This window comes from Emericellopsis atlantica, assembly GCF_019669845.1.
Source record: "Emericellopsis atlantica unplaced genomic scaffold F5Z01scaffold_17, whole genome shotgun sequence".
Lineage (NCBI taxonomy): Eukaryota > Fungi > Ascomycota > Sordariomycetes > Hypocreales > Bionectriaceae > Emericellopsis > Emericellopsis atlantica.
Genome location: NW_025764719.1, coordinates 241,659 through 258,148, shown reverse-complemented (window position 1 = coordinate 258,148; position 16,490 = coordinate 241,659). Strand labels below are relative to the sequence as shown.

Genomic DNA, 16,490 nt, shown 5'->3' with positions numbered 1-16,490 from the left:
GGGTACAAGGTCAGAAGAAGATGAAGAGATCTCCTCACCACACAGTATCTTACGCGAGCTGCGCAGCCCCCTTCATAACAAGCTTGTTGTTACCGTCGGTTTCGCGACAAGCTTCAAAGAGAATGTCTGTAGACAGCCAAGCTCCTTGCGGCCACCAAGAATGGGAACCGACAAGTCAAGTGCATAGGCAGCATCTATTGAGATGAGGCAACCAGTTCGATGGACTTCATTTTCTACATGCCGACCGTGGGATCAATAAAGAGATAAACAATGCAGTAGTACCTAGGCGTACTTGTATGTAGTGGACAAAGTACGATGTCGATATGAGAGCATCTCAGACCAACCGCGCTAGGTTCTGCGGGCCAAATCATGGTGTTGGCTGGACCCCCACCTAAGCTCAAGCCGAAACATCGAATCCACGAACCTCAACTTCATACTCGACAACAGTCGTCACCCGCCACCACTCGCAGCGACGTCATTGGTGACTCCCGAACCCGTCATATCGATCCAGTTGATTTATTGGTTCACCTGCGGTCGGCCCTGCCGGACGCGCTGCCATGGCTTCTCTGGGAGCGTATATCAACAGTACGTCCACCTCCTCCGACCCGGTGGCCGGGTGCTAACACATTGCGCAGAAAAAGTGTTGATCATCACTGCCGATTCAAGAATACTGGTCGGCGAGCTCACGGCGGCCGACAACTCCACGAATCTAGTACGGAAACAACAACCCGACTGCGCAGGGCTTGATAAACTGACAGCACGCGTGCGCACAGGTCCTCAAGAGCGCCGTAGAGCGCATTATCCGAGAACCAGACGACGACGAGGCTTCGACCGTGATCCCGCTCGGGCTATACCTTGTGCGTGGAGACAATGTGTGCTCCATTGGGTTGGTGGACGAGAAGCTCGACGACAGCATCAATTGGACAGAGGTGAAAGGCTCACCGATAGGCGGAATCAAGCACATATGATACGCGAAGAAAGTGACAACAAGCGAAATGTTGCATAGAGCAGGAAAACTACGACTGGCATTATTGTGGCGTTGGGGAGCAAAACTGAGAAAATCATTTCAAACTGGAGGACCTGTAGTTGTCTATTTGTTAGGGGTATGAATTCTGCCCTAGATAGCCGAAACTATGTCCTTACTCTCTTCACAGCTGAGATCCTCCTCTTCCCAAAGATCTGTGGCCTTTTTCTAAGCGAAGACACGCTTCAACCATACCTCCTTGAATATCCTTTCGCCTGGCGAACCAACTACGCGGTAGATTCGATTTCCCTTGTGGGCGTGCAGCCAGCCATCATCATCTCCAGGAATCTCCTCCAACGCCGTGACATCAGCCTGCAGCTTCCTCTGACGGCCACGACGATCGATAACGTGCATGCCGCGGGTCCATTGACCAGCTGTCTCCACGCGGATATCCTCCGGCTCGGTGAGTTTCCATGCCGGGTCGTTACAAGACATGGCGTACCAGACCGTCAACGGATCATGCAGAGATAGCTCGAGTTCTGAGTCATCAAAGCCCATGCCGCCGATCTTGCCGAATGCACCCATGATGAAATGGGACGTCCACTGGGCAAGAGGGCTCCCAGCCTCCAGGTACGGCTTGATACTCTCAGAGAAGTACTTCTTGTCAATGCCATGGGGCGTGGTGATATCGAGCGGACACAGCACCAGCCTCAGGGGCCGGCTGAGCTTCTCTGGGTAGGCGGGCATTGTCGAGCCCTTGGCAGGAATGATGGGCATCGTGGAGGAGGGGTTCGGAGACGTAAGGGCGTAGACGCGCGCAGCCGCCACCGCATCTGCGTAACAATTGAACTCGGCGGTCGGGGTGCAGTTGCCCTCGACGTGGACAGCTCCGCCCATCACCACTAGCTCCTTGATCTTGAGAAAGGTTTCCGGGTCCTCAGCGGCAGCGAGAGCGACGTTGGTCAAAGGTCCAACGGCAAGGACAGACACAGTATCGGCAGGGTTCTCCTTCAGGATGCGGAGGATCTCCTTGTGAGAGGGCGCTCTGGAGGGCGTGAAATAAGGCGAAAAGTTGTCGGCTTCAGGTGCAGTATCCGATGTCTTGTCGAACAAAGCTTTCCATGTGTCGGCAGGGCTCAGGTGGGGATGGGCATCGTGCACATTGTGCAGACCATCCAAGCCATCTAAGGCTTTCGTTAGTGTTGCGCAGGCAGTGTCGTTCGAGGCGGCTTACGAAAGTAATCGGCCATGAGCTCCTCGTCATCCAGGGGGTGCTCTGGCCCGACAGCCACGATGGGCTTGTTCTTCCTCATGCTAGCGAACCCTTCAGGCCGCCCCTGCGATTTCCTCCACTCAATCTCCTTCTCGAGAACGTGAAATAAGGCCACCACGTTCTTCAAACAGCTTTAGGCACCTTCGTCAGTCAAGGTTGAGTCAGCTTGAGGTGGGAGACGCTCACCTTTGCAGTGGAACGTTGCCGTACGTGACGGACAACATGAGAACTTCAAGCTCCTCCGGCTGAGCACTCAAAGCCAGGAGCATGGCCATGATATCGTCGACACCTACTCCATAGTCAACATCTATATTTTTCAGGTATCTTGAACAGGACATACCGGGGTCTGTGTCGATGATTATCTTGTTGGGCGCCATGTTGGTTAAGCTTGTGAGTGGAAACGGATGAAGTTGTCTCGAGGTGTTGCTTTCTGATACCACTTTGAATTACACAGTCGAGATCTCGCAGAATAAGGCAGCGAAACAATGTTAATGATAGAAAGCACTCAATGAAGGTGGCCGCTCAGAAATCACGATGCCTCCACGGTTGATGAAGAAGCGTCGAGTCGTGTGGGGTCCAAGGTAAAGTAGTAACTTGTGGTCAGTTGTTGCCCCTCATCATGATAGGCACCGCGTCTTACACATCTCAGGTGTCTATCAGGGCAACGGCCGGGCACGGCCGTAAAGGAACCTTTGGTTAAGCTGTAAGCATAATTACTAGTACGCAGAGGATCTCGCCGGGTACCATATGATTGTGTAATATCACATTACCACGCGATCTAATTCGTTCCCAGCTTTCGTCATAGTGCCAGCGTCCTGCAAATCGGGGTCCCCCACGAGCCCAACTCCGTACGTAGTCTTTTCGAAAGTCCACGTTCGAAATATTTGTTGTTCAAGGTTGGGGTGCATGCAAGTGGCCGTGTGCACCGGGAACACCGGCTAACGTTAGTGTGTACATTGCGCCGCACAGCATGCTTTCGAATTGGGGGCTTGGGCAAGCACCTAAAGTTGTATACTACAACTAGACTAGTATGTAGCATATTCTCCTGGTGATCTGTGGTCAACAATCTGATGTGAGCGCCTCAGCTTCATATCCTGTTAGCAGCGGACCCGTGCATGATCGCTGGTGACGACTGGAGATCAAAAGCCACGAACCAGAGCCGCCGTACATGATTGAAAATTGGAGGGGGCATTGAAGGCGCCAAAGCCCTTGAATTGTTGAACTCAGAATCCAACCCGCCCAAGATTGAGGCACGCAGTGGAGTTGTTGACGGCACAGCACAGTGCACTGAGCCACTGACTGCAATTTTGAAGCTGGGGCTTTTGACACAGGCCCAAGCAGCAGCAAGCTCGCAGCCCCACCGATTCAAGGTCACAGTCCCAATTGAAGACTCGAGAAGTCAAGTTGCCTCAGGCCCAAATTTGTGCCCCTGTGCGCTCCCAGGCACCCCTGCAACAGTCTCCGGCGCCAACAATCTCCCTCCACTCCCACAGCTTCCAACTAAGAGCCCAGCACGACAAGCAGCAGCTCCTCCGACTGTTACTTGGGCTCGTCTTTCGCCATTCCATATTTCCATCTCTCAATTTTGTCCATCTGTCTATCTGATCCCACAAGCTTCAAGAAGCGGGTGGTAAGCCACGACAAGAGACCAATTCGGTTTGCGTAGTGCAACTTCGGGTTCCCCACACAGCCGGAAGAACTGCAGCTACGTAAAGACAGCCTGGCCTCACACCTGTGACGAACGATCAATTCACAATCGACCCATCGACCAAGACAGCGAAAGCAGCGCTACAAAAGCTGTGAAAAGCTTCCGTTCATATCCGCTCGATCGGCTTACCATTGGGCAAGATTGCTAGCATCTACTTCCTCACAACTCAAATTGTTGTTGGGAAAGCTGCTCCGGGATTGCTCCCTGGCCCCTTTTGCGACATCCTCGAAAGCCTCCCACCGTCGATCACACAGCACTGATCAACTTCGCACCCATTCGCACAATCGACATTCGCCATGGCGGACCTGGGTACAAGTTATGCCACCACAGCTGCGAGCTATGTTGCTCTGGCAGCTGTAGGTTATGGCGTCTACTACATGTCCACCCAGAAATCTCGCCAGAAGGCTGCCGCAACTCAAAGCAAGCCTGCTGCCAAGACGTCTCAACCAGAGCCTCGCAAAGAGGATCGCAAGAAGAAGCAACGTCTAGAGAGCTTCACATCAGAGACGCAAGCTTCCAAGGACAAGTCGTACGCCAAGGCTGCCGAGCCCAGCGCAGCTGTGCAAGATCAAAAGGCTGAGAAGGTCGTCAAGGAGGACATTGATAACAAGGAGTTCGCCCGCCAACTTTCCCAGGCTAAGCAGGGCAAATCATTCACCGGTGGTAGCGAGCCCGGCAAGAAGCAGAAGGAGAAGTCCGTCAAGCAGTCGCGTGCCCAAGAGAAGGTCACAAAGCCGGTGGCTGCCCCCGTCCCTGTGTCGATCGAGCCCGAGCCCGTCAACGAGGTCGCCGACGAGGCGGCCCAAACGACCAACGACCCCAGCGGCGTTGCGGATATGCTCGAGCCTGCCTCTGCAGCCCCGTCTGTCTTGAGGCTCACAGACACCGAGTCAAAGTCCAAGCCCAAGAAGGCGGCCAAGGCTGCCGAGCCGGCCGAGACCAAGAAGCAGCGCCAGAACCGCAAGAAGGCCGAAGCTGCCAAGGCTGCCCGCGAGGAGGCGGAAACTGAACGCAAGGCTCTCGAGGAGAAGCAACGCCGTGCTGCTCGTGTCGCCGAAGGCCGATCGGCCAAGGATGGTTCGCAGTTCACCGCTGCCGCCGTGAAGAACTCTTCGTGGAACCAGGGCGCTCCCAACGGCCAGAAGGCTGCTGCGGCCCCCGCTACGAACGGGAACCACCAGTTGCTGGACACTTTCGATGCACCAGCCGAGCCATCCCCGGCAGTCGAGGCCCCCAAGGCTGCCCCCAAGGCCAAGCAGTCGGACTGGGTCTCGTCACTCCCTTCTGAAGAGGAGCAGATGAAGCAGCTTCAGGATGCCGACGAGTGGAACACAGTTACCACCAAATCGTCGAAGCGCTCCGCCAAGAAGGCCACCTCTTCTTCTGGCGACGAGGCCGCCGCGCAGCCCACGGCTCCTGCGCCAGCCCAGGCTCCCAAGGTCCAGGAGGCCGCCGCTGCCTCCAAGGCTGCCCCTCAGCCTACAAAGCCCAAGGGTCCGCAGACCTTTGGCTCCTTTTCCGCGCTGAGCACTAAGGATGACCCAGCCGAAGAGGTCGAGGAGGAGTGGGACGTCTGAGGGTGCTTGCACTGACCAGAAACACATCCCAGGATATGTATTGTTGCTCTCTTTATATGTACGTTGCTTTGCGAGCATTCATTCCCAGCTTTGTACAATACAGCCCGGCCAAGACTGAGGCGGGACCAAAAACCTTTTTTTTTCCTTTCCACATTGTTGTGTGTTCACACGGCGATTATTATAGAAAAGCTGGCTACGGACGGAGTCGTGGAGGGTGATGCAGTTCGAGCTGCTCCAGAGGAGCAACAAAGTCAAGCAGACAGCCGACGCAGGAGCGTGTGGTTCGATCTTCAAACGACTTTGGAGGAAAAATTTAGCTATCATGTAGTTTGTTAATATGCAGTAAGCTCAACTTGACCCTGATTGTCGAAAGCTATGGGCCTGTGCCGGAATCGATAGTCTTTCAATACACGTGGACACGGATTCGATCTTTCCTGGCGGTGAAGCAAACAGGGTGCCGGTTGGCACACATCTGGAAAACATGGAGTTGAGTGCATTGCACTGCATGAATCAGAACGAGTCTGGTGATCCCTGATGACGCTTGGGGAGCCGGATCGCCACGGGGGTCCTAATATCGGATTCGGGACGCGTTCGAGCGCCTGTGCGAGTGAAACATAGGTCACGGCACCAGCCATAGTGTGCATTTGTAGTTGTCTTGAGTGGCCCCGTAGCAGCCCGACTCGCTAATGTGTCTCACTACAGCATCGCCAATCTCTGAGAAGACTCAGAAAGAAACATGAGACATCGAGGTGAGTGGGCAGGGAGGGGTAAAAGTGAGGCTATATGCAGATAACTTGATGGTCTCGAGCCAAGAAGTGGCATGTTGTGATGTTGACCCAATCACAAGCGCCATGTTTCAAGATGGATCGGAGACACCACCATTCTCATGGACATGGAGTGGGATGTCTTTCTCGAGGGGGCCATGGTCGATCAGGTGCTAGTAGTGGCTAACTTACCATGATGACTTTTGGGAATAGCAATGGACAGAAACGGGCTATATGGAGCATCGTGACCACTGCTTTACCTGAACTGGCCTCGGCTGGGCGACGTACCACGTAGTATTACGTTGGTTGGGCTCGACTCTGGTCCCTTGAGGTGCGCCGCGCGTGCAAAAGTGGAGACGTCTATGGTGATGGCGGACGGGAACACAGCCCGTAGTTCTCGAACCAAACAGCAATCGCCCCTGGAACCGTGGAACGTTAGCGCTCTCCCCTTCTGTATGCACTAGCGTCCGGTGTTGCCATCAAGGCCGCGACCCTTGCGAACCGCCCTCCTCCTCCGCCTTCATGTCCTCCTCCATCCCCGTCGTTCTCCTGCCCAATTCATACACACCGTGACTGCCTTTGTTTCCTTTCTCCATCTCTCGACATTATCGCCGCACGGCATACTTTTCTTCATCTACGTATTTACAAACGAGCCAAGTCGCTGCATTCTTGGTGTTGCAGCAATTCTTGATTGGCCTCCACCGCAACCACCCGGAGCCCCCTTTGCCGCTATAGACGGCAGTGGCATTGTTCAACCGTCCCGCGCCCCTGCCTCCAGTCGTGGACTGCCAACTCTCTCGAAGTTGTCGAAAGCTTCAAAAGCCGCGGCTTCGAGCCATTGCGTCATTGGAATCATACACGGGACCGAATCGATCACACCATCAGTCGACGATAATTGCGCACCGGAAGCCGGCTGACATCGAACACGACCACTTGAGCCCTTGAGCCTTTGCGCACGCGCACGCGATATATCCGGGTTAAGGGAGCTTTGAAGAAAACATCAGCCGACCCGGGCACTATACTTGGGCTGGACTTAAGCTTGCAACCAAAGTCCGTCATCTGCCACGAATTGGCGGTTGCCTCTCTGGGGTTGGGGACCGCCGACACTCCATCAATTGGCTCACCTGCGCGACATATAGCCTCTGATGTCTTCGAACAACTCCAGCGGAGCTCGGACACCTGTTTGAGCGTGGAAAGGCCACTATACGTCACAAAATGTCACTGCCCATAGCGCTCCAATCAGTTGTGTTTTACTTCGCGGCCTGCACACCATGTCGGGCTGCGTTAAAGCGAAGGCAGCAGAAGGAGATGTTTGAGGCGGAGAAGGCCCAGCGGACAGCTCTGGAGATGGAACAGCCTTCTCTTTACCTGCATCCAGCGCCGTTCACAACAAACCCGTACTGGCAAGAGGAGATCAACCGGGGCCCGAGTTTGCCCAAAAAGTCCGCGAGCAAGAACTCGAGTGCCCGGGGCCTCAGCAGCTCCGGAAAGGACAGCGATGTTCCCAGGGGGAGCAAAGAAACCGATGCACCCAACGAGTCATTTGCCGATAGCTCGACGGCTGTACCGGAAAGCGAAGCCGCCCCCGATGACTTGAACAAGAGGACGAATTTCCAGCGCGCAGATGAAGAGCTTTGGGGTGAATGGTCTGGTCATAGAATCAAGGACGCCTTCTCCAAGGCCAAGGATTCCGCAGGTCGCCTGATGGATTCTAGGCTGTTCTTTGATAAGGAGGTCACCGACGAGGAACGACGAGAGTTTTATCAAGCACGAAGAGTGCCACCGGTCAATGACTATCACCCACCAGTTGTCAGCAATAAGGCACCTAGTAGAGCCGCGCATCAGTGGATGCTCCAACCTCCTCCACCAGCCAAGGTCATGGAGGGCAAGGTCCCCGTCAGTCGCAACGTCAGCTCAGGGAGCAGGTCCAGTGGCCGAACGACCATCGGGGAGGAGAACAGTCTCGCCCGGCAGGTGTCAGAGAGACTTTTGCGAGAGCGCACACTCAAGGAAAGAAATCCCACCGAGGAGGAGTTGATCGAGTCTTTGTTGCCCCGCACCAATCGGTCGCTTAGCTTCCATCGCACGAGAAGTCTGTCACTAGACGGCGTTGCTGAGGATCTCGAGGAGCCGTATGCTGAAGTGCGAAGCACTCATCTGCGTATTGAGGTGGAAGCTCGGATGAGAGAGAGCCAGCACCAATCGCCAGCCCCTCGAGCAGCGCGACGACCAGCCCTACGGACGATTGCAGGTTCGAGGTCCAACAGCGGCAATAAAGTACCACGGTCGTCAATGGCAAACAATACGGAGCCATCGGCCGCGAAAGGCGACACGAAACATGCGGGCTACATCGACGGGCAGAGCCCTGTAGATGGGCACAGTGACAAAAGTGGAACGGCAGCTCCCAATTCCGAATGAATGAGCAGCCGTGCGCGCCAGAAGCGATTTTTCTTTTATTGTTAACATAGCAACTCGAGCGTTGTCGGCTTGGCGTATAGCTGGTTTGAAGACCATTCATTGTCTGTTGGATTTGCAGCATCGGGATGCGGGGCGTTTACAGGTTTTGGAAAAAAGGGATCATGTAACTCTTCAGAGTCCGAGTCTGCGATGGCCACCTTTATCCTTTAGTAGCACAGCAGCCATCGACTGCTCTTCAATCGATTTCTTTCATTGTTAGCAAGCCCGAGCTCGTACTTGTCGCCCATCCAGGCGAAGGTATCCATCCAGGTTGACCACCTGAGTTGAACTTACACAGACGCCAAATCGGGTTAGTGCGCGATTAGCGCAGATGCGATCACTCACATTGACGGCTCTGTGCCCCTCCTCCACACCTCCACGCGTCAGGGATGTGCTATACCAAGTATGCGACACGAATATTGCAGTCGCAGCGACCAGCTCTCTGTGTTAGAAGGTAGTACGGCCTCTACGGGACAGGCTCTCATCTTGCGCGTGAATGACCACTCGCGCCATGGGATCAGAGTTCCGTATCCGTCTTGCTCATGCCGATTTTGTTAGGAAGGAATAAAGCTCAAAAAGATTTAGCGTGAAACCCTGGCGTCCAGGGACCCAAGAGCCCCTCTCATTTCCAATGTACCTTTCGCTGCATGTCAGGTACCTCGCTTCTGTGATTGATGCTTCGCGAGCGATTCGTACCCTTTGTGTTTGTGTTTGTAATGTCCGGTGCATTGCAAATCAAAGGGGGGGGATAGGGACTGCGTACAGCCACAGGGAGGAGGCCTGTGCTGACGCGCAGTACGTGTTGTGTACTTCGCTAATAACAAGGAGTGCCTGATGTTATGACAGGCGTCGCGCCTGGCATTCAATACTTCCACGTGCTTTCCCATGTTTGTTTTCTTCCCGCCAGGTCTTCTGCAAGCCCCCCTAATATTAACTCTCCGATACTTCAGAATGTTCCCTGCAGCCTTCTTCTCTTCCTACTAAACTCACATACGACGCCGTTCAGTCGTACACTGCAAATCACACGGATACCTCGGCGCGCATCGCATCAACTGCTCATCAGGCTTTCAGCTCAACTACTAGCTAGTCTACACTGCATTTTGGCCGTCGCAATGGCTGCTGCCACTTACAAGCAGTTCTTGGCCTCGCCGACCACCTCGGTTCTCGACAACAAGGCGTCGCTGCACTATGTGACCACGACTACTTCCATTTCTGGTGCCACAGAGATCGTCAAGCACCTGACGGCCGTCCACAAACAGCTCAAGAAGAAGAAGGAGGATGTCTTGACTGAGGTTGAGGGGCAGAACAAGCTTGCGCTCGAAGTCGATACCGTGATCGAGTTCCTCATCAGCGGCGGGCCCTACCTGCCCGGTCTTGATGACAACTTCCTCTCGGATCGCACAGTGTACTTGCCTGTGGTAAGTTTCCCCCTGTCCAAGTGCGCATTGTCTCGAGCCTAACGAGTAGGCAGACACACTTTGTGAGCACCAACTCGGACGGTCGCATTACCCAGATTCGCCTCTCGTGGGACCAAGGCGCTCTGCTCAAGCAACTTGAGGTCATCGGCAAGACTGGTCGCAATTGGCCCATCACAAGCAGCAAGGAGCAGATTTCCCTTATAGAGTCTTGCCAGAAGACTGCTGGTGGGTTCTCTACAGCGGCCGGTGAAGATGCCCACAAGGAGACCGTGAGCCGAACTCGCGGAGGCTCCACCAACGCTCTTCGCGACCCTTACGCAACCCTCCACATGCAACCTACCAGGGAAGAGCTAGAGAGCTCGGCCTTGGACAAGGTCGTGTCGCCGTACGGCCAGAAACATCGACCTCAGCAACGATCTGCAGCTGACATCCTGGGCGACGACCCCACTGGCGAGCACTACGATGACCGCAACGCCATGTCTCCAGCTAAAGCTGGTGCCAACCGCCACTTCCAGCCAATCCGTATATTCGAAGGCCAAGAAGACGAAAGACCGGAGGATGACACTTCCGAGACCCGACCAGCCAGCTCTTACATCAAGCCCCACGCTACCAAGTACAACCACTTTGACTTGCTGGACGGGTCTGATCCTGCCGATGCGCCCAAGCCTGGGTTCTTGGAGGCAGACCGCCAGAAGACCAAGCGTGATAGCCAATGGTCGTTTGAAGACTTTGTGACTCCGTCCAAGCCAAAGCCATCGCGCCTCCTGCGTCATGAAGATGTCCGTCACTGGGACACGCAGAAGGCAGACGAGGATAACTCGACTGCCCCGGCCCAAGGCAAGGGACGTCGCGATGCTGACGTTCATTTCCAACTCAAAGATGACGGCGAGCGCGCCGCCCAGCAGCCAGAGCGCGGACCTAAAAGGGGCGCAGTGCATAACGAACAGCTCGGCCTCTACAAGAACCAGCTCTTCGACCAGGCCGAGCCTGGTGAGGAGAACCTGCGCGCGCTTGGTAACATTACAAACAACAAGGGCCGTAGCAATACTTTCGAACCCCACTGGGAAGCCACAGACGAGTCTCCTCTCCCCGATAGGACCCAAGCCAAGCCTATGGGCCATCAGAAGGCTGTAAAGATGATGGACTCGACCTGGGACACATATGACAAGTCGCCCAGCCAAAAGGAGAACACTTTCCTAGATGCTGATCAGCCCGAGAATGACACTCGGATCCGGATTGCTGGTGATGGCATGGGGAGCAAGAAGGGGACAAACCGCGACTGGATGTGCGGCGGTGATGACGACGAGTCGCCCAAGCCTGTTGTGGCTCGCAAGTACAACGCGTCGCAGCAGCGCAATGACATGTGGGACTTCTAGCGGCTGTCCGGTCGAGCAGACAAGGAGAATGTTCCATTGACTCGCAACAGTGGTGGTATGCCCAGGCCAGGGTGCTGAGGCGGTTGCGTTCAATGACTGTACGCCTACGTGTGGCTCATGAATCATGAGTGATTAGTTTTGTTTTCACATAGTCTTGTACCCCAATTACAGACTGCTAGCTTTTACGTTGAACATGGGAGCAATTGCGATATCAGAAATAGCATTTAACATCATGGCTCACTGAAATCGAACTCTCCTAAAATGTGCCAGATAGACTGTATCCCCCAGAAACGCCAAAATTCTCCCTTCCCTCTTCCCAAATAGCACAGGAACATTAGCAGATAAACTTGTAAAACTTCTTCCAACCTGGCCAAGTATCCCGCTCTTCCTTCTCTTGCTGTATCAATATCGGTACATTGAAATCTCTCCGCCCCGTATTCACATCCATGTCTCGTAAACGTACGTAGGATGTCTTGTAATAAAGCTTGTGCCCGGCGTAAAAGATGAAGATGATGGGGGCACCCATCCACTTGAGAAAGAATTCTCCGGCCACTGCTCTGGTGCTCATATTCTGCCAATTGATGGGAAAGGCGCCGACCCAAAACTGAGCGGCGAGAACGAGGAGGTTCATGGTGAGGCCGATGTACGATCCCAAGACGCCAACCTGCGACTGGAAGGGCAGCTCGTTCGGCGAGTGACCGTTCAATGCCCAGGCGCGTCGGAATCGGATGTGGCACAGGCAGATGGAGCCCCAGGTGAAGATGGAGGACAGGCCAGAAATAGCGAGGAGCCAATCGAGCACGTTGTTCTGCCCAGGAAGATCGGCAAGGTAGGACAGGAGGCCAACGCAGCCAGCGACCCCAACAGCCATGAGCGGGCGGCCGCGACGGTCAATGTAGCCGAGGAACTTGGGCGCCTGATTCATGTTGGCGAGGGCGGCAAGGGTTCGTGATGATCCAAAGACGGCCGAGTTGCCGACGGAAAGAACAGCAATGAGGATGACGGTGTTCATGACTGAAGGGAGGACCTGGATACCGGCTTCTTCGATGGCAATGACAAAAGGCGAGGCTTTGGCATCTGCATCGTTTTTCTGGCCTGAAGGCGTGAGGCGAGGGTCGTCGTGTGGCACGAGTAGCCCCACCAGCGTGAGGGCGACCACGTAGAAGATGGTGATGCGCCAGAAGACTTGCTTGATGGCGGTCGGCAATGATTTGCGTGGATTCGCGGTCTCGGCAGCGGCTAGGCCGACGAGTTCTGTCCCGGTAAAGGAGAAGGCGGCCGTCACGAAGACGCTGCAGAGGCCTTTGAAGCCGTTGTTGAAGGCACCCGGTTGATGCCAGAACTCGCCGCCAATGTAGCCTCTGTCCGGAGTGCCGCCACAGTTGAGTACGATTCCTAACAATCTAGAAGCATCCATCGTCAGCGTCCGCGTCTCCCATACCTGCATCGCCTGATACCTACATGAAACTGATGACTGCAATGACCTTGATAATGGAGAAGATGAACTCTGCCTCACCGTAGCCCTTGATGCCGAATAGGTTGATCGCAATGATAACAAACAGGAACAAGGTAACGAAGATGGCCCGCTTCAAGGCTTCGTCCCAGTATCCTATAGTCAATGATGCGGCAATGATTTCGAGAGGCAGCACGGTCAGCCACTGCATAGCATAACTGCATCCGTCAGCATGGTGCAACTGGGGGTACTGTGGTACAGCGAAGCTTACTTCCATCCCATGGCGAATCCCCAGGAGGGATCCAGGAAACGGGTTGCCCATGACGAGAATGATCCTGCCACTGGGAATATAACGGCCAGCTCGCCCAGCGCTTGGCAAGTACAGTAGAGCATGGCGCCGATGATCGAGAAGGCGAGCAATAGCGACGCAGGACCGCCGGCAGCCAAAGCCCTGCCCGATGCCACGAACAACCCGGTACCTATTGAGCCTCCAATGGCAATCATCTGCAGATGTCTGCCTTTCAATTTCCTGGCCAGCCCGGTATGCGCATTCTCTAGTGTCGCCAATCGTAAATCGTAGTAATGAGACCCATCGTGATCGTGCGTCGACCTCGTCTCGAGCTGCGCCAGGTGATCCGAGGGGAAGAAGGTCGTGTTTGGATCGCGCCGGAAGCTGTCCAGAAAATCACCCAAGCGCTTGGGCTGGAAGATGTCGTCGTAGTCCGGCTCGCCGCGCATACTGTACGAGCTGCCCTGCGCCAGGGACTCTTCTTTAACCTTGAACGTGTTTACTGTGCCGAGCTCAATGTCGCGGGGAGGCGCCATTGTAGGCTCGACGTGGGGGTCGTTGTTGTTGACCTGCCTCAGTATCCGAAGAGGTGTGTGCGGTGGCTATCGCCAGGCCGCAGAGGGCGTCGATAATGCGATGAAACTGTCACGACAGGCTTGGGAGGCGATAGTTTGGAGACAGCTGAGCTAGCGAGTAATTGAACGGAACGACCCCAGATAAGTCGCGATAAGAGAGCCGTCTAGGCGTGGTCGGACCCGACCGTCAGTCGTCGCACATGCCTGCCTGCCGCCGTTACAGCTCGCAGGGACTGGAAGGACTGGACTGGAGGGATGTAATACTGGGCGAGATAGCGGAATGGCGACTATCGGTGAAGTTGGCGCTCGATTGGAGGGGCAAGATGGGAAATAGGTCGCAGGTAAGACTAGTGCGAGGAGACGCGGTTCCAAGATAACAACAGCAAAGTTGCGCTTTCTTGCATCATAATTAATCCCTTTGCTCTGAGGCTGAGGCTGGGGCTGCCCGAGCTGGGGCCGACTGCCTGACTGACTCCAGTCTGCAGTCCAGTCCTCTGGCTTCTTCCTTTCTTGGTGCGTTCGGGTATCGGGTGGTTGGCGCCAGGTACCTTATCTTGCTTGCCATCACTGACTGGAGGTAAACTGGTTACTGGGCCGTGCCTTCTGTAGAGCACGTGCTCGGCCCGCTGACGATCTCAGCGATAGCTGTGATTGGCGGGCTTAGTGCAGGCGCCAGTCGGTCCCTGCGTCAACCCCAGCCATCACGTTATATCACTACGACTCTAACGTTAAACATCTTCCGTGCCTCACGCGACATTTTGCCTTTCTGGCTTGCATTGGCTTTAACTGGGTATATCCCAGAGAATGGTGGAATTCCACAAACATGAGCAGAGGCTAGCAATTCGAGATACCCACTATACCGGGCCGTGTTCGTAAACGCCGTATCCAGCCCCTGGATCTTGAGCCGAAGGGCTTCAAAGGGTCTTTGCATGTGATGCTCTGTTCGTATGAGCATATGTGGCGTGCTAATAATACTTTGTAGACCGCTCGAAGAACAGACAGCTTTTATCTGACACTTGCTCCCCACGCCTGGCTTGACAAAGGGTTTGACTTTCAAGAGTTCATGTCGTCCTTCAGGGCCATCGACCAGACGGACGGTCAACGAACACAATGCATCTGCAGGATCTTCAACCACCTTCAAAGCGTGTTTTGACAATTAATCCAATCACATATCGATTCGAGCCACTATTTTTACATATGTTCGCAGCCAAGAACCGGATGACCTTATTAGTTCAATTATTCAATCCCGATGCTGTCCCCCTTTTCTCCCAACATCGCGACTATCCTCACCTCCAGGTTGCTGCCCATGTGAATGTCGCAGACTCCAAGACTTGCCATCTGTCAACCCAAGGACAAAGACTTCGGGCTACCAATTACTAGTAGATAGTAATTATCAATGAAACTTTTGTCGGCTACTTTTGGTACGCTTTGGCCATGCCTCCGCCCCTCGTCGCTCCTTGCTCAAGGGGAGGAGCGATCGTTTCACTAACAAAGCCTACACGCACATTTGGGCAACTTACTACTTGTATAAAAGCACCTCCCAGCAGAATGAAGCCTACCATTCACTGAGACGTGTCAACAAAAAAAAAGTACAAATTGGCTGCGCCAGAAGAGTGCGCCACCATTGACACCGGTCACCCGCGTGGACCACAAACACATCGCACACATTCTCTTTGTTTGAAGTATGAATCAGTTGGTATTGAAAAGCATACTTGATCCCATCAAGTTCACGCCATTCACTCTACCAGACCGCGCCTATAAAGACTTCATGGGCTCTTTCCTGCCAACCAGCAGCGCACGCACGAGGACCCAACAGAGTGGAATACTATATCATCAGGCAGCACCATCGAAACTCCGGAAACCAATGCTCCATCCAATGTTATCCTATGCTAAGGTGTTGCAAGGTATTGACAGGAGCGAAGTCTTGATGTTGCCAAGGATGACTTCCAACAACCCTCCCGCAAACCCTCGCGCGCCCAATCATCATCAACAACACGAAGATGACACAACCGAGGGGCGCGCCACCATCTGGCAAGAAAAGAATGTCTCTGTGGCAGAGATAAACAACAAGGGAAAGTCCAAGCTGAATGCCAAAGCCAACAGCTTCCGCTCGGATTCTTCTGATGTGAAGCCTACCAACGGCTCTTCGAGCTCAGAGCTCAGCCAAAGCTGTCAAGGCGACCACGAGAACTGTGCTCTGACGCCGTCTTCACACGCCCAGCAACCTCCGAGGGACTATCTCGCAGCTGACAAAGCTCCTGTCTTCGACCCAGCACTTATGGTTGCGCAGAGTGCCTACAAGTATAAACAGAACCGTCGGAAGACGGGGCAGTCATCTGGTCAAAAGGAGGTTGAGGAACCTGCGGAGACGAAGTCAGCAAATTGTGTGGTTGTCTGGCGGGGTGACAGCGTGGTATATTTGCCGCCACCAAGTCCGGATCAAACAGTTAATTCACAGGATACGAAGGATTGATAGAGGATTACCCCTGTTAGCGAAGCAGTGACCGGACAGCGACCACGAGTATCCCTACATATGCATCGTCTTCACAATATACTATAATGAATCGCATCGTGTTTGTACATCGCTTCTAACGGGCTAGTATATACATTGTCTCACAATCCTATGTGCATCGCTC

General features: G+C 54.2%; 7 protein-coding genes across 7 annotated transcripts; 5 read left to right on the top strand and 2 right to left on the bottom strand.

Annotated features, from left to right (window-relative positions):
• The first annotated feature begins 408 nt into the window (after window positions 1–408).
• Window positions 409–1,134, top strand: F5Z01DRAFT_658320 (LSM domain-containing protein). The gene is made up of 3 exons (XM_046263691.1): window positions 409–585; window positions 636–712; window positions 774–1,134. Exons 1-3 carry the CDS (start codon window positions 558–560, stop codon window positions 966–968), a joined length of 300 nt encoding a protein of 99 aa, XP_046117181.1. The 5' UTR covers window positions 409–557; the 3' UTR covers window positions 969–1,134.
• F5Z01DRAFT_159849 (putative nucleoside hydrolase) lies at window positions 970–2,798 on the bottom strand. Its single transcript, XM_046257786.1, has 4 exons — window positions 2,578–2,798; window positions 2,424–2,526; window positions 2,199–2,368; window positions 970–2,148 (listed from the first exon to the last, which is right to left on the bottom strand). The coding sequence occupies exons 1-4, from the start codon at window positions 2,612–2,614 to the stop codon at window positions 1,193–1,195; spliced, it is 1,266 nt and encodes a 421-aa protein (XP_046117180.1). The 5' UTR covers window positions 2,615–2,798; the 3' UTR covers window positions 970–1,192.
• Window positions 2,799–4,023: 1,225 nt separating this feature from the next.
• On the top strand, window positions 4,024–5,688 carry F5Z01DRAFT_160009 (uncharacterized protein). The gene has a single exon (XM_046257787.1). It carries the CDS (start codon window positions 4,242–4,244, stop codon window positions 5,520–5,522), a length of 1,281 nt encoding a protein of 426 aa, XP_046117179.1. The 5' UTR covers window positions 4,024–4,241; the 3' UTR covers window positions 5,523–5,688.
• A 1,813-nt stretch (window positions 5,689–7,501) lies between these two features.
• On the top strand, window positions 7,502–8,704 carry F5Z01DRAFT_675168 (uncharacterized protein; the record flags this gene model as incomplete). The annotated part of the gene is made up of 1 exon (XM_046265121.1): window positions 7,502–8,704. One exon carries the CDS (start codon window positions 7,502–7,504, stop codon window positions 8,702–8,704), a length of 1,203 nt encoding a protein of 400 aa, XP_046117178.1.
• Window positions 8,705–9,855: 1,151 nt separating this feature from the next.
• On the top strand, window positions 9,856–11,537 carry F5Z01DRAFT_675167 (uncharacterized protein; the record flags this gene model as incomplete). The annotated part of the gene is made up of 2 exons (XM_046265120.1): window positions 9,856–10,161; window positions 10,215–11,537. The coding sequence occupies 2 exons, from the start codon at window positions 9,856–9,858 to the stop codon at window positions 11,535–11,537; spliced, it is 1,629 nt and encodes a 542-aa protein (XP_046117177.1).
• Window positions 11,538–11,704: 167 nt separating this feature from the next.
• On the bottom strand, window positions 11,705–13,934 carry F5Z01DRAFT_159792 (amino acid permease-domain-containing protein). The gene is made up of 3 exons (XM_046257785.1): window positions 13,262–13,934; window positions 12,999–13,208; window positions 11,705–12,940 (listed from the first exon to the last, which is right to left on the bottom strand). The coding sequence occupies exons 1-3, from the start codon at window positions 13,813–13,815 to the stop codon at window positions 11,872–11,874; spliced, it is 1,833 nt and encodes a 610-aa protein (XP_046117176.1). The 5' UTR covers window positions 13,816–13,934; the 3' UTR covers window positions 11,705–11,871.
• Window positions 13,935–15,538: 1,604 nt separating this feature from the next.
• F5Z01DRAFT_637507 (uncharacterized protein) lies at window positions 15,539–16,327 on the top strand (the record flags this gene model as incomplete). The annotated part of the gene is made up of 1 exon (XM_046262291.1): window positions 15,539–16,327. One exon carries the CDS (start codon window positions 15,539–15,541, stop codon window positions 16,325–16,327), a length of 789 nt encoding a protein of 262 aa, XP_046117175.1.
• Window positions 16,328–16,490: the final 163 nt, after the last annotated feature.